This window comes from Onychostruthus taczanowskii, unplaced genomic scaffold, assembly GCF_017590055.1.
Source record: "Onychostruthus taczanowskii isolate IOZ18803 unplaced genomic scaffold, ASM1759005v1 scaffold152, whole genome shotgun sequence".
In the NCBI taxonomy this organism is placed as follows: domain Eukaryota; kingdom Metazoa; phylum Chordata; class Aves; order Passeriformes; family Passeridae; genus Onychostruthus; species Onychostruthus taczanowskii.
In genome coordinates this window covers 862028-874660 of record NW_024498708.1, presented here as the reverse complement: position 1 = coordinate 874660, position 12633 = coordinate 862028, and the positions used below count along the sequence as shown (strand labels likewise).

Sequence of the window (12633 nt, the reverse complement as noted above, 5' to 3'; positions counted from 1 at the left end):
GAAGAGGGAGGTGAGGAAACAGCACCGAGTGACCAGTGCAAGCAAGGGAAGCCTAGTGTGTGGGAGCGCTCCAGCCAACACTTCAAAACAACCAGTGGACAACATAATATCCATGGGACATGCAACCAAAAAACTCAAGGAATCAATACAACAACCCCCTCACCTGGGCACCTTGGAGCCTCCTCTGCTGCAGGCACGTGTCGTTTCAGCTTTATATTCATTACTTGTTGGAGACATAGGGAAAGACAAGTTTTGCTTTTCTCAATTAAAAGGAAGGGAAAAAAAGAAAAGAAGTGGGTAAGGAAATTTTATTTCCAAGCTTCTAAAAGGATCTTACAAACCACAGAGAGTAAAAAAAAAAAAAGCATATATATATATATATATATATATATATATATAAAAATATATATATATTTGACAGGATCCTGTTAAGCAATTCTTCACATTATCTAATGGTGATAGACGATACCATGTAACCATATATGCATTTCCCTGTAATCCTGATCACTGCCCACAGCCCACAAAACTCTTCTCAGACAATATTTCTCCTAGACAGTACAGATTTATTTTCTCAAAAGCAAAGGAGAAGGAAAAAATACAAAGTAATCCAGAAGAAATAAAAAAAGAAAACTCTTTTAAACAAGGTCTTCTCACTGCGTGAGAGCCAAGTTTAACACCTCCTGCATGGCTGGGGGAGCTCCTTCCCAGCCTCTCCATGGCACAGAATTTCCTCCAGCACCTACCACTCCCCACCATCCCACCCACAATGCCCCATGTTACCCTGCTCCCACCCTGCACAGGGTCTCATCACTTCAAAGGAGCCCCAGCACCCTCAGCACTGCTCCTCTCTCACACCTGCCCATCAATCCTAACATCAATCTTTATTTTTTAGGACTTCCTAACACCTCTGCCCACCAAAAGGAGTTAATCCTAAACCTCCACTCCCACCAGCAGCACAGCTTCCATCTCAGCATGGTATTCCAAGCACCCCTGCAGCAGGAATTCCAGCTACTGGGGATGATAAGGGATTCACGCTTGGCTTTTCAGGCTCTAGCTCCCACGTCAGGAAGGCATGGGCTCATTGACAGAACCAACTGCTCCAAACTAGAAAGGACCTCAGGAAATAAAGGCAGAGAAAGCTGAGAGAGAAAAATGGAGCTGGGGCAGATCTATGTGCTCCAGATTCTTCCTCACCCTGAAATGTCATGGCAGCTTTTGTAGGTTGCCAAAAATTAAACAAAAACTCAGCGGTACCTGGTGCCCCCATTCCACCCCCCAACAGTTTCCTAAACACTTAATGTCCAGCTTAAGTGAAATCAACAGATTTTAAAATCCACACGTGTCAAAAAAGTGACTTACAAAAATTTTCTTTTTCCTGTTCTTACAGCAAAACCAACCCCAACTCAAGCCTCAGAGGCAGAGGGCTAAAGGCAACATCTTTTGTAGGACTGTGTCACCCCACTTCAGAAGTCCAAGGGGCTCTTTGGATCCCATTCTTAGCAGGGAACCGTCATCAAGGTCCTAACAGCTCTTGCTGTCTCCAGGCATCCTTCATCACAGGGATGCTGCTGCATGCAGCTGATGGAGGATGGCTCAGCCCTGGGCACCCCCACTCCTTCCTGCACAGCTCAAAAGCCAGGCAGGAAGCCACACACTGCCTTTCTCCTTTTCCTTCTCCTCCACCTCCTCCTCTGCTACACCCTACATGGAAACAGGCAACCACACACACCCCAGTCAGCTGTGTGAAAAAACGTATATATTCAGCACGCACTCAGTACAGTATAGCAACAAAAGCTACCATAATTTCCTTTAAAAAACCAACAAACCACCAACTTCAAAACAACCATCAAACTTCGAAATCCTCCCCACTCTGCAGCACTGATCCTCAGCCTTCCGGGCCCAGCAAGGCACCAATGGCAAGTGACCCCAGCCCCATGCCATCCCCGCCTGGTGAGGCCAGAGATGCTGCCAGATCTCTGGCAGCATCTCCTGCCTCAGCACCCAACTCCTCCTATGGGGTCTGGGGTGCTGAGGGTGCTCCACTAGAGGGGCTGGGCCAGCAGTTTGCTGTGGTGCTCTCCCATGCAGTTATTTGGGAGACACACACATCAAAGAAAATGGGACAAGCTCTGGCTTATGGAACAGGGAAGCTGCCACAGCGTCACTGGGTCTGTACACAGCCCTAGGAATGTGCCAGGGAGGAGAGGATTCCATCACTGATCCTGTGGGGCTCCACGCTGGGATCGCTGCAACAGTCTCTCTGCTGCTTTCTGCTGGAGGCAGGGATGAGGCCGAAGAGAGGGAAGGAGCGGCACAGTGGTGGGGCTGGGAGCTGGCAGGGCCCTTGCCGCTGCACACAGAGGGGAGGTAGATCGGCTTTGGAGACCTCTTGCCTGGGACTATGTCTTCGCGGACACCAGCTCGGTTCCTGGGGGAAGAGCCTGCTGCAGGGCCCTGAATCCCTGCACTTGCCTTCTCCCAAGGCAAAGGTGTCTTGGAGCCTGTTCGTGCCGCTGGAAAGTTCTCAACTTGTGCAGCAACTTCTCTCAAAACTTTTTAGCTCTGAAACTGCCACCACAGCTGCTGCAGGCAAAATCCCAGCTCTGGGACAAGCCCAGAGGTGACGGCAGAGACATGTGGGGCAGGAGGGACCCTGGCTCCCTCCTCTTGCCCACCTGGCTGGACCGCAACCCTGACCCCAGCCCCTCTCCCTGCCCTGCCACACCAGTCCTGCTGCCACCCCTGCCCCATGCACCATGGGGATAGCGTGCATGGTGCTCTCTATCCTCCCCCCTCCCCAGATCCCCATCCCCAGCATCCCCTCTGCCATTAGTCTTGCTGCTCGTTCATCTCCATGTCCGACACCAGGATGTTCTTCTCGGCAGATTCACTGGGGTTGGAGGTGGTGCGACTGTAGCGAGCGCTCTCAAAGGCGCCGCGCTCTGCGCTCTGTCGGCGCTTGTACAGGAAGATAACAACCCCCAGCACGGTGGACAGTGCCAGTGTCGACAGCACAACCACAGCGATGGCTGTTGTGTTCTCTGGCAGAGCTGCAGGGAGGAAAGGCTGTTAGGAGGCAGACAGATGGCTCCTGTTCCCTCCTCAGCCTGCAGGAGAGGCTGAGGCTGGTGGGGCTCCAGCTAGACCCATGTTTCTGGGCAGGGTGATTTAATCATAGAATATCCTGAGTTGGAAGGAACCCACAAAGGTCACCAAGTCCAACTCCTGGACCTGCACAGGACACCCCAAGAATCCCACCCTGTGCCTAAGTGCTGACCAAACACTTCCTGAGCTCTGGCCGACTTGGGGCTGACCACTGCCCTGGAGAGCCTGTTTCCCCTGGTGTGAGTCAAAGCAGGACAGGACTGGAATGAGATTAGCTCAGTTGGTTGAGCATGATGCTAGTAACACCAAGGTTGTGGATTTGATTTCCATATGGGTTGTTCACTTAAAGAGCTGGACTCAATGATCCTTGCTTCTGGTGGGTCCCTTCCAGTCAGCACATTCTGTGACTCTGCCAATCTGCTTTGGTGTTTTGTGGACATCTTGCTCCTGGCAGACCTCCTGGGGCTGGGCAGACTCCCTGGGTCTTTCGTGGTGTGTATGTACATTTAGCAGCTGCCTGGGATGGATCTTTGGATCCTACCAGCAGACATGCTGGCCATCCCCCTGATAACCAGGCAGTGTGGGCACTGGAAGGAGAGTCTGGCAAGCGGCTGGGCAGACACACACCTTCATCAAAGGATGGCTCCTGCTGCTGAGGAGTCCTAAGTCAAGGCCAAAGTCACTTGGGAATGGCATTCCCCACATGTAAACCCAATTCCTTTTATTATTTACACAAGCTGGGCTGTGGCACAGGCTCCCAGTCCTGGTTTCCAGTCCTAGTACTATGCCCAGCTGATGGTGCTACTCACCTGCCCTGGAAAAGCTGCTCTCCTCCACTGCAATGGCAACATAGATAGGTGAGTGCATAGCCATGACACCCTCCCATCTTCCCACAACCAGCACCTCTGGACCCACACCCTGCACTGCTCCCAGTGCTGCACCACACGGGCAATGGGTGATGAATAGCTGGGGTGGTCCTCTGGCTTTGCTCTACCACTGTACCACCAGCCCCATCCTGCCCCAAGGAGCTGATGCAGCCAATGAGACATGCACAGCCCATCACTGAGCCCAATGGAGACCTGTAGACCCCAACACCAACCCATACAAGCCCCTGCACTGGAATTACCCAAAACATGTGGTTGGTGCTGCCACTGTGCCAATTCTGCCATGCACCACCCTGCCCAGACCCCCAGCTCACCCTACATCAGCCCAGAAGCCTCGGGCAGCAGAGGCAACCCTACCTCGGGGGATCTTGCAAATGACCCCCATGGTTACGTTTGTGCAGGAGCCTAGACGCCACACGCCGTTGCTGCTCTGGATCCAGTAGCAGCTGTTCTGGCTAAGCATGCTGGGCCCCGTGTCGTGCTGGCCCCAGTTGGAGTAGTTCACGGCACTGTTGTCATGCCAAACCAAGGTGCCACCTGGGAAATGGGAAAATTAGGCTTAAGGAGGCTGAAGAGGACACCCCACCTTTGCCCAAGTTCAGAAAGTACAAGGAAGTGTGAGAGGGCTCTAGGAAACCTGGTGTAGTGGAAGGTGGCCCTGTCCATGGCAGGGGGTGGGACTGGATTGGCCTTAAGGTCTCTTCCAACCCAAATCATCCCATGATTCTGTGATTCTATGCTGGGGAGTGTGATGGGGAAGACCAGAGGCTACAGCACACCTTCCAGAATGCGCAGGCTCTGGTGCCTTGAAGAAGGCTTTGGGTTTCCTATCCCACCAAGCCAGAGGAGGACACATGCAGTATGTCTACCACAGCCTGAGACAGTGGTGTGCCTGTCACATTATGGTATGAGCCCTCCTTACTGGTGCCACCACCAAGGGCTTCCTCTGCTCACCACAGACTTGGTGGGAATTCATGGAGGTGCCTGAGGGAGTATTTCAAACCTCAGTCCTTCCTTTGTACCTTTGGGGTTGAAGGTCATGCCAAGCCAGGCTCCCTTGGAAAGGCCCTCGTACGCCTGAAGATGCTCCCACACAAAGATGTTCTCCATCTCATCCTGGATGGACAACACTGTGCCGCCAACTGCAGAGGGAAGACTGTCATGGAGGAGCCCAGAACTAAGAGGATTGAGTTAGGAAGCAGCAGTGCCCAACAGGACAAATTTCAGAACCCACCCATGAACCATATGATGATTGGGGAACCCTAACACACAACAGCAAGGAGACAGCTGACCAAGGCTGGACAGGGGCACAGGGACAAGGGGGCTCTGCTGCACCCACAAACATCCTGGGGATCCCACTCTCTTCCATTTCCAAGGATGCATCACCCTCCTTTACAACTCCAGCTCCCTTATACCTTTCTGGCACCTCTTCATGGCATCCTTCTGCCCAAGAGTGATCTCCATGTGGAAGGTGTAGCAGTGGTCCCGGAAGGGGATCCAGGACGAGTCCTCCAGCGATTTGGGACAGCTGCCACTGTAGGTCCACTTGTGCATGCGGGAGTGACCTGGGGAGCACATAGTACATTAAAGGTGTGATGGGGCACAGGATATTGGGATCCCAGAGCACACTGGGGCACCCAGACCCACAAGGACATGCTCCATAAAGTCCCTGGTGGGATGCCACCTCCAACCCTTGGTCACACCCCACCCAGACTACCCCAGTTCCCCTGGCCAGCACCTGTTTGGAGCTGGCAGATGGCCCCCTGCAGCCTGGTATCACAGCCAGCTGTGCGCCAGCTCCCGTCTGTGTCCATGTAGGAGCAGCCGGTGATCTGCTGGGGCTCCCCGTCCTGCCAGTTAGTGTAGAAGAGATTCTCCTCCGTCAGCCACGAGTAGCTCCGGCCTCCCTGGAACACCACAGGGTGGAGGTGCCTGGGAGGCTGCTGTGATCCCTCTGGGGACCCATGTCTCACGTGCCTGCCCCCTTCCCTCACCTCATCATTGGCCAACCCAATCCAGAGCGGAGCCTGCAGGCTGCTGACGGCCTGCGTGAGGAAGGCCTGGCTGTAGGGATTGGGGATGGTGGCCAGGGTGGCATTGAGGGTCTCACAGAGCAGCAGCGCCTCGTGCCACCTGAGGGGTTTCTGCAGGATGCGGTAAGTGCTGTTGTGGTAAAAGAGGGTGCCGGTAGGAGAAGGGGGGAATGGTGCCTGCACAGGGCTCAGGGCTGGGTCTGGAGGAGCAAAGAGACATGGTCAGAGGGCACGGAGGACATTCCTGCATCCCAGGTGGGTCACCCCTTTGTCCATTCCTACCCAGGCCAGGCTGTCCCTGGCAGTATTGTGCTGGTTGCACCTGGCAACATCCTTGTGCAACTGGGGAGGGCAGAGGGACATCCTCAGGAACGACAAGCAGCGACACCCTAGCACCATCCCCACCTAGGAGCTGCCCACCAGGATGCACGTCCCTGTGGGGACACACCGAGCCTGGCTGGTGTGCACAGGTTTGAGGCTGTCCCACAAAAGGCTGGGACCAGGGACCCACCTGCCCAAGTTAAGTCTGTCTCCCCAAGCTAAACCCACTGCCCCAGGCTCCCCAGTCCCACCACAGCATGGAATCACCAGGGTGGCAGTGGCAGATTCGCACCCAAGAGAGCTGGGGCTGTCCCCTCATCCCCCTCCTACCTATGCTCCGCTGGCAGATATAGCCATGTTTCTCCTCCAGGCAGTTCCGGTCATCCCAGCGTCCCGTGAAGAGGGGGGGTGAGCCATGCCACACCACAACACAGTTGGTCTGCGCAGCCAAACCACAAGGTCAGCACTGCCCTTAGCAGCATTGTTCTACACCACTGAGATCCCTATGCCAGAAACCCCCCCACCCTGCAGGGCTGCATCCTGCACTGCCATTGGAGAGCCACCCAGCCCACTAAATCTTTCCTTTTCCAAGGCTGGGCCTGGCACTGAGACCTTCCCGGTCCTGCCAGGCACCCCATCAGGGATGGGGGTGCTATGAGGAATCTCCCTCACCGGCTTGTCATTGGGGCTGGAGGAGCTGCAGCCTGAGGGCTCTCCAGGTGCCCAGCTCACATGCCGCAGCGGTTCCCCCTCCACCCACTGGAACTCCCCCTGGGCATCGTGTAAGCCAATCCAGAGGTCCAAGGAGATGTTGGGCAGCATGGATGTGATGAAGGCTGCAAATGACAGGTGAAATGCTGAAGACCACCCCTGGCAGGTAGAAACCTGATGGGGTGGTGGGGCAGAGGAGACCTACCCTGCTCCAGAGGGCTGGCAATGGTGGCCAGGATGGCGCCCTGGCTCTCACACACTTGCTTTGCCTCTGGCCACTTCACTATCTCGCCTTTGTTGTGGCCATTGAAGCTGAAACACTGCACAGGCAGGGGCACAGGATGGGCCAGGAGGTGCAGCTGACCCCAACCCTGAGCCCTGCACCTTCCCCACTCAGCCACCCTCTGCAGCCCCATTCTGCCCCAACGGTCCTTCTCCCCTTCACACCCCCATGCGGGCCACCCCCCAACCCCTCTGGACCTTCCACATCTCTCCTGGCAAACCTGTGCACACACCTCACCTTCGCCATCCCAGAGCATGTCTCCCAGAATCCCTGTAAATGCACTCCCCAGCACTCCCCACAAAACATGAGCAGGCATTTCCATCCTGCCATTTTGCAGCCACCCCCTTTGTGCCTCCGCAGGGCTGGTGGAAGACCAGGAAGCAGCCATCACCTCTCCATCCTGCCATCCCCTCTCCCATCCTGCTGTCCCCTCCCCCTCCAGGGGTACCTTGCTGAGGAAGGGCAGCCAGCCTTGGGGACAGCCCCCACTTGTGGCAGCAGGTACCGGAAAGAGGGAAGGCTTCACAGCTGTCCCATTGCTTCGCTTGCAGATGTAAGGCAGTGCCGTCATGCACTTCTGGTCCCCCCAGTCCTCTGCGGGAAGGGACACGCTGGGCATGATGCCCCTCTCCACCGGTATCAGTGCCCCAGCCCCTCAGAGCCCCACGTGGAGCCCTGCCCTGCCCTCACCTCGGCTGGCTGTCATGTACACACACTTCCTGTCCTTGCTGATGGGCCGAGGCTTGCCTGGTGCCCAAGAGACAAAGTTGAGGAGGGACCCATCAGACCACCTGGAACAGCATCAGGAGGATGAGCAGTGACTTGGTGAATGGGACCACTTGAATGCCCTAACTGGGAGTGTTTCCCACCACTACTCTCTTGGGTGAGGAACTTCCAGCCCAGCACCCCAGGATGAGACCCCTGAGATGCAGCTGCTGAGTCACAGCACTCTGAGATGTGGGGACAGTAGTGTGCAGGGACATAGTGGTGTGGGGATGTGGTGGGGACTGTAGTGTAGGGATGTCCAGGGATACAGTGGCTGGCTGTGACTTACTTGAACCTCCCGTCGTTCTCGTAGGTGTGCAGCCCAATCCACCAGTGCTGCTCCTGGCCCCTGGAGAACTGCATGCCCAGAGAGGACATATCAGTGCCCTTCAGGGACTGAAGAGTCTTTGGGGGCAACCGAGGCTGCCATGGGATCAGACACCCTTCCCCAGCTTGCAAAAGCAAGGCAAAAACTATCACTTTGCTAAGCCCCAAACCCACCCCAGGCATCAGGACCAACCACCACACAAATCCACCTTGACCCCAGCAAAGCCCAGCACCCCCAAATATGGTCCCTCCAGAAAAGGGTGAAAGAAGATAAGGAAGAGCAGCCCACAAGGCAGCAGAGCCCAGGGCCACCAGTGCCCTGGGAAGTTCCTGTCCCCTTGGTACCTTCTTCACGTTCTGGCCCAGGAAGTGCAGCTCAGCCTTGCTATGCACTGATGCCAGCTCAGCCTGGAACCAGCTGCAGATGCGCTGTGCCTGCAGCCATGTTGAGTGGTGTTCAAAGAACTTGTACTCGGCCTCCTGGTACTTCACCCACTCTTTGCTGCCTGCAGGCAGAGACCAGTGTCACACTCAGGCTGACATCCCTGCCACGGTCACCCTGCCAGGACACCCATGTCCCTGTCTGTTGGGCTGCTTTGCTTTTGTCCCTCTCCTGCAATGGAGCTGCAGTGGGATGCCTGGGTTCCCCTCCCTCCCACAACCCTGCCCAGGATCCATCATGTCTTAATAACACTGCAGCAGACACCCACTGAAGACATCAGGTGATCTACACATGACCTGAAGTTGAGCCAGGAGAGGTTGAGGTTGGATATCAGGAAAAGGTTCTTCCCCCGGAGGGTGGTCAGGCACAGAACAGGCTCCCCAGGGCAGTAACTATGGCTCCAAGGCTGCCAGAGCTCAAGGAGCATTTGGACAACACTCTCAAGCACAGGGTGGGATTGTTGGGGTGGAGGGCCAGGAGCTGGACTCAGTGGTCCTTGTGGGTCCTGTCCAACTCAGAATATTCTGTGACTGTGTCAAAAGGCTGTGGCTAACACACCTTGGGTTGTGATCTCCGGCTCCTTCACATCAGCACCTGGAGAAAGGGCAAGGGGAGTTGTCAGTGGGGTGCAGGCTGGGATGCTCCCATGGGTGCTTCTCTGCAAACTATCCTTGGGCTACAACAGCAGGACGCCCCTCCGGAATTCCCCAAGAAGTGACAGCACCTCTCCCAGCCTCTGAATTAGGAATCACCCTCCCTCCTCCCAAGGATTCCACCACCTCACAGCCCACACAGCCCATGCTCCTCCAGGTCAGTCACAGCTGATGAGTGTGGGGACCCCTTTGCCAGTACCTTTGGGCAGTTTGCAGATCCAATCCAGCTGGGCTTCACACTGCATTGGCATCCACTGCAGGGAGGCCAGATCCAGCACTGCGCAGCTCCGGATGTCATCATCATCATAGTTACTGCGGTCAAAGTTGTGGTAGAAAAACTGGGGGTTGAGAGAGATGGACAGTGTTGGTCCTTTCCACCAGCACCAGATTTGTCCCTCCCACAACTCAAACGCCCCTTGGGCTCACCCCCAGCCCGTCGCTCCACCTCCAGCTCTGGTCTCCAGCAGGGTCCCGCCGGTTCAGGCCGATCCAGAACCAGTGCTGCTCATGGAGCTCCGGCTCTGACTCCCTATGGGGACCCAGGGGGACAGATGAGTACAAAACCCCCTTCAAACCAGAGGGGTTTATACTTATTTACAAATATATATTTATAATCAAGACTTTTTCTGTTTGTTTTCAAAGCCTGCCACCCCCACACACCTGAAGATAGGAACTGGGATAACAGGCACACCATCTCAGGACTGGAGCTGCTTTAAACCCAAGCTCCATCCCCAAATTACACTGAACTTCCTGCACATCTCCCATATTAGCCACATCAACTGATGCACCTTCTGTATACCAGTCTGTGCTCAGAGAGATCCATCCATCCATCCATCCATCCATCCATCCATCCATCCATCCATCCACTCACATGTGCTAGACCACCAGGAGGGCTGTGGCCTTGTGGCAAGCACACACCAGCAGTGGGACACACACTGATGCCCCCAGCCTCTCACCCAAAAATCTTGTTAAGGGTGTTGGCGACAAAATGCTCCTCCTCGTAGCTGCCTAGGCTGAGCAGCTGGGCTCCCAGCTCCCGGCAGAATTCCTGTGCAGTGATCCACGTCTTCTTCTCTTGCAGCTTTTCAAAGTTGAATACCTGGGTAAGGGAAAACCCACAGCATGGGGGGCTCAGCAGCAGAACAGGAGCGGAGCCCTATTCCCACCTGCAGGCAGTCACATCCCAGTGCTGCCATCCAGCCCCAGCCAGGGCTGTGGAGTGCCTCTTGCAAGCACCAAAATGTGTCCCTTCACTCCCCTGCACTGGGGAGGCATGTGCATCCCCACATCAACCTGTCCAACCCCCCTTCACCTTGTAGCAGTGACGAAGTTTGGGGTCGGAGCTCCATCCTGGGGGGCAGGTGGCAGTGAGGCTGGGCGTGGGGAAAGGACTGGGCAGTTCAGGATTGACTGGGGTGCCCAAGTTTTGTCGACAGATGTACTTGGCTTTGAAGGTGCTGCAGTTCTTCACCTCCCACAGCCCCATGGAGCTGCCGGTGGCCAGGGCCACACAGCCACCTTTGTTGTAACCTGGAGTGCTCACAAGAGCAGGGGAGATGCCAGCCTTAGAGTTGGACTGTGCTGGAAGGCAGTGCCAGCTCTGCCCTGCATAAAGGGGGAGTCCTCATCCCACCCCATCCCTTACCGGGCTGGTTGCGGTTCCAGTGAGTGTACATCACTTCATCACCGCTCAGCCAGTGGAAAGCACCTGTCTCATTGATGTCCTGCAGAGCTGTCCAAAAATACTCCCCATCCCAGCCATAAATGAGGCTGCTCACATATGCCTGCTCGAACCTGGAGGGACAGTGAGAGTGGGTGATGCAGCGAGCTGAGACACTGAGCTGCCCATGATGCTCCAGCCCTTGGAAGTCACTCCCCACATTGCAGAGCTTGTTTTGGGGCAAACCCACCACCACTGGCATGGCACTGACCTGTTGGTGATGGTAACCAGCGTGGAGCTGTAGTCAGAGCACGTCTTGCGGGCGTCACTGTAGGGGACACGGTCCTCGCCCAGCCAGAAGCAGGATGGGCTGTGCCACTTCCAGCCCTGGGGACGGGTGACAGGGAACATCCACCACTGCCCACCTGGACCTCCCAGAAGGATGGGAGCAATGCCAGGGCACAAGAGCAACATCCCAAGTTCCCCACCACCACCTCTGCCTTCTCCTGGGAGGTCTCCTGCCCCCAGCTACCCCAGCTTGACCCCCCTCAGCTTTGAGCTTCAACAAGCCCCTGGCCCTAGAGGACATGGCTACAAGGGAAAACAAACACCCAGGCAGCTTCAAAGCTGGGAAAACAGCTCTCCCTGCCAGCGTCCAGCCCTGGTCGGGGAGCAGGCAGGGGAACACAATCCTCCTCTTCACACTGCAGGACTGAGTCCAAAGCGAGTACCACCACAGCCAGCTTTAATCCCTCGCCTTGTTGATATTGGAGTCTCTCCGGGCTTGGAGACACAATAGTGTCTGTTTTCTGCCAGAGCAGGCAGTGGTGGTGGCAGAGTCGGGAGGGACATGGGGGCTCATCTGCAAGAGGGGAGACACACACCCTTCACAAGGGTGAAGTGGGTCAGCCAAGGAGCTCAGGGACCCCCTGGAAGGGGGAAGCATCACTAGGGTTCTACTCCTGGGTCCCCCAAACATTGGAGGGACAGTGGGGGCACATGCCATACGCAGTGTCATCAGCACAGTGGGGAAAGAAGCAGGAGAGCAGCTTTGGGAAATGAAAACAACTACAAATCCCAGTTTTCCTCCAAGTTCCTGCTCCTACAGCCTTTCTCCAAAGCTGGCAAATCTAGGTACGACCCATAAGCTGGGTCCCTCTGGAACAGCATGGATGCAACTGAGCAGCCAAGAAAGGAGGCTTATCCTGGGACAATGCAATGTCACCAGATGGGTCCCCAACCAGCACCAGCCTCAGCACTCCTAATACTCCAAGGGTGCACTCCCACACACTGAGGACCACCAGTCCCTGTGATCTAAAAGAGGACCAGCACAGGATCCCCAACTCCAAGTGTTGCCTCCAGCTTCCAATCCCAGTGTGCCCCCACATCCCTCTGCTGATCTGCCTTTCCCATTGCTGAAAACTCTATCCTTCATTGATTCCTTTTTAA

At 55.6% G+C, this 12633-nt stretch overlaps 1 protein-coding gene across 1 annotated transcript in view; it reads right to left on the bottom strand.

Moving 5' to 3' along the window:
* Positions 1-422: 422 nt before the first annotated feature.
* MRC2 (mannose receptor C type 2) overlaps positions 423-12633 on the bottom strand; it is a 28669-nt gene continuing 16458 nt past the window's right edge. The window contains exons 10-30 of the mRNA XM_041399040.1: positions 11456-11571; positions 11170-11318; positions 10837-11054; positions 10481-10623; positions 9951-10053; positions 9724-9862; positions 9430-9465; positions 8775-8935; positions 8392-8459; positions 8028-8128; positions 7786-7931; positions 7260-7374; positions 7016-7179; positions 6674-6782; positions 5984-6222; positions 5728-5896; positions 5405-5554; positions 5012-5131; positions 4347-4526; positions 3915-3941; positions 423-3050 (exon numbers count right to left, since the gene is read on the bottom strand). Coding sequence (XP_041254974.1) covers positions 2830-3050; positions 3915-3941; positions 4347-4526; positions 5012-5131; positions 5405-5554; positions 5728-5896; positions 5984-6222; positions 6674-6782; positions 7016-7179; positions 7260-7374; positions 7786-7931; positions 8028-8128; positions 8392-8459; positions 8775-8935; positions 9430-9465; positions 9724-9862; positions 9951-10053; positions 10481-10623; positions 10837-11054; positions 11170-11318; positions 11456-11571 — 2874 coding nt within the window. The 3' untranslated portion in view covers positions 423-2829. The remainder of the gene's footprint in view (positions 3051-3914; positions 3942-4346; positions 4527-5011; positions 5132-5404; positions 5555-5727; positions 5897-5983; positions 6223-6673; positions 6783-7015; positions 7180-7259; positions 7375-7785; positions 7932-8027; positions 8129-8391; positions 8460-8774; positions 8936-9429; positions 9466-9723; positions 9863-9950; positions 10054-10480; positions 10624-10836; positions 11055-11169; positions 11319-11455; positions 11572-12633) is intronic.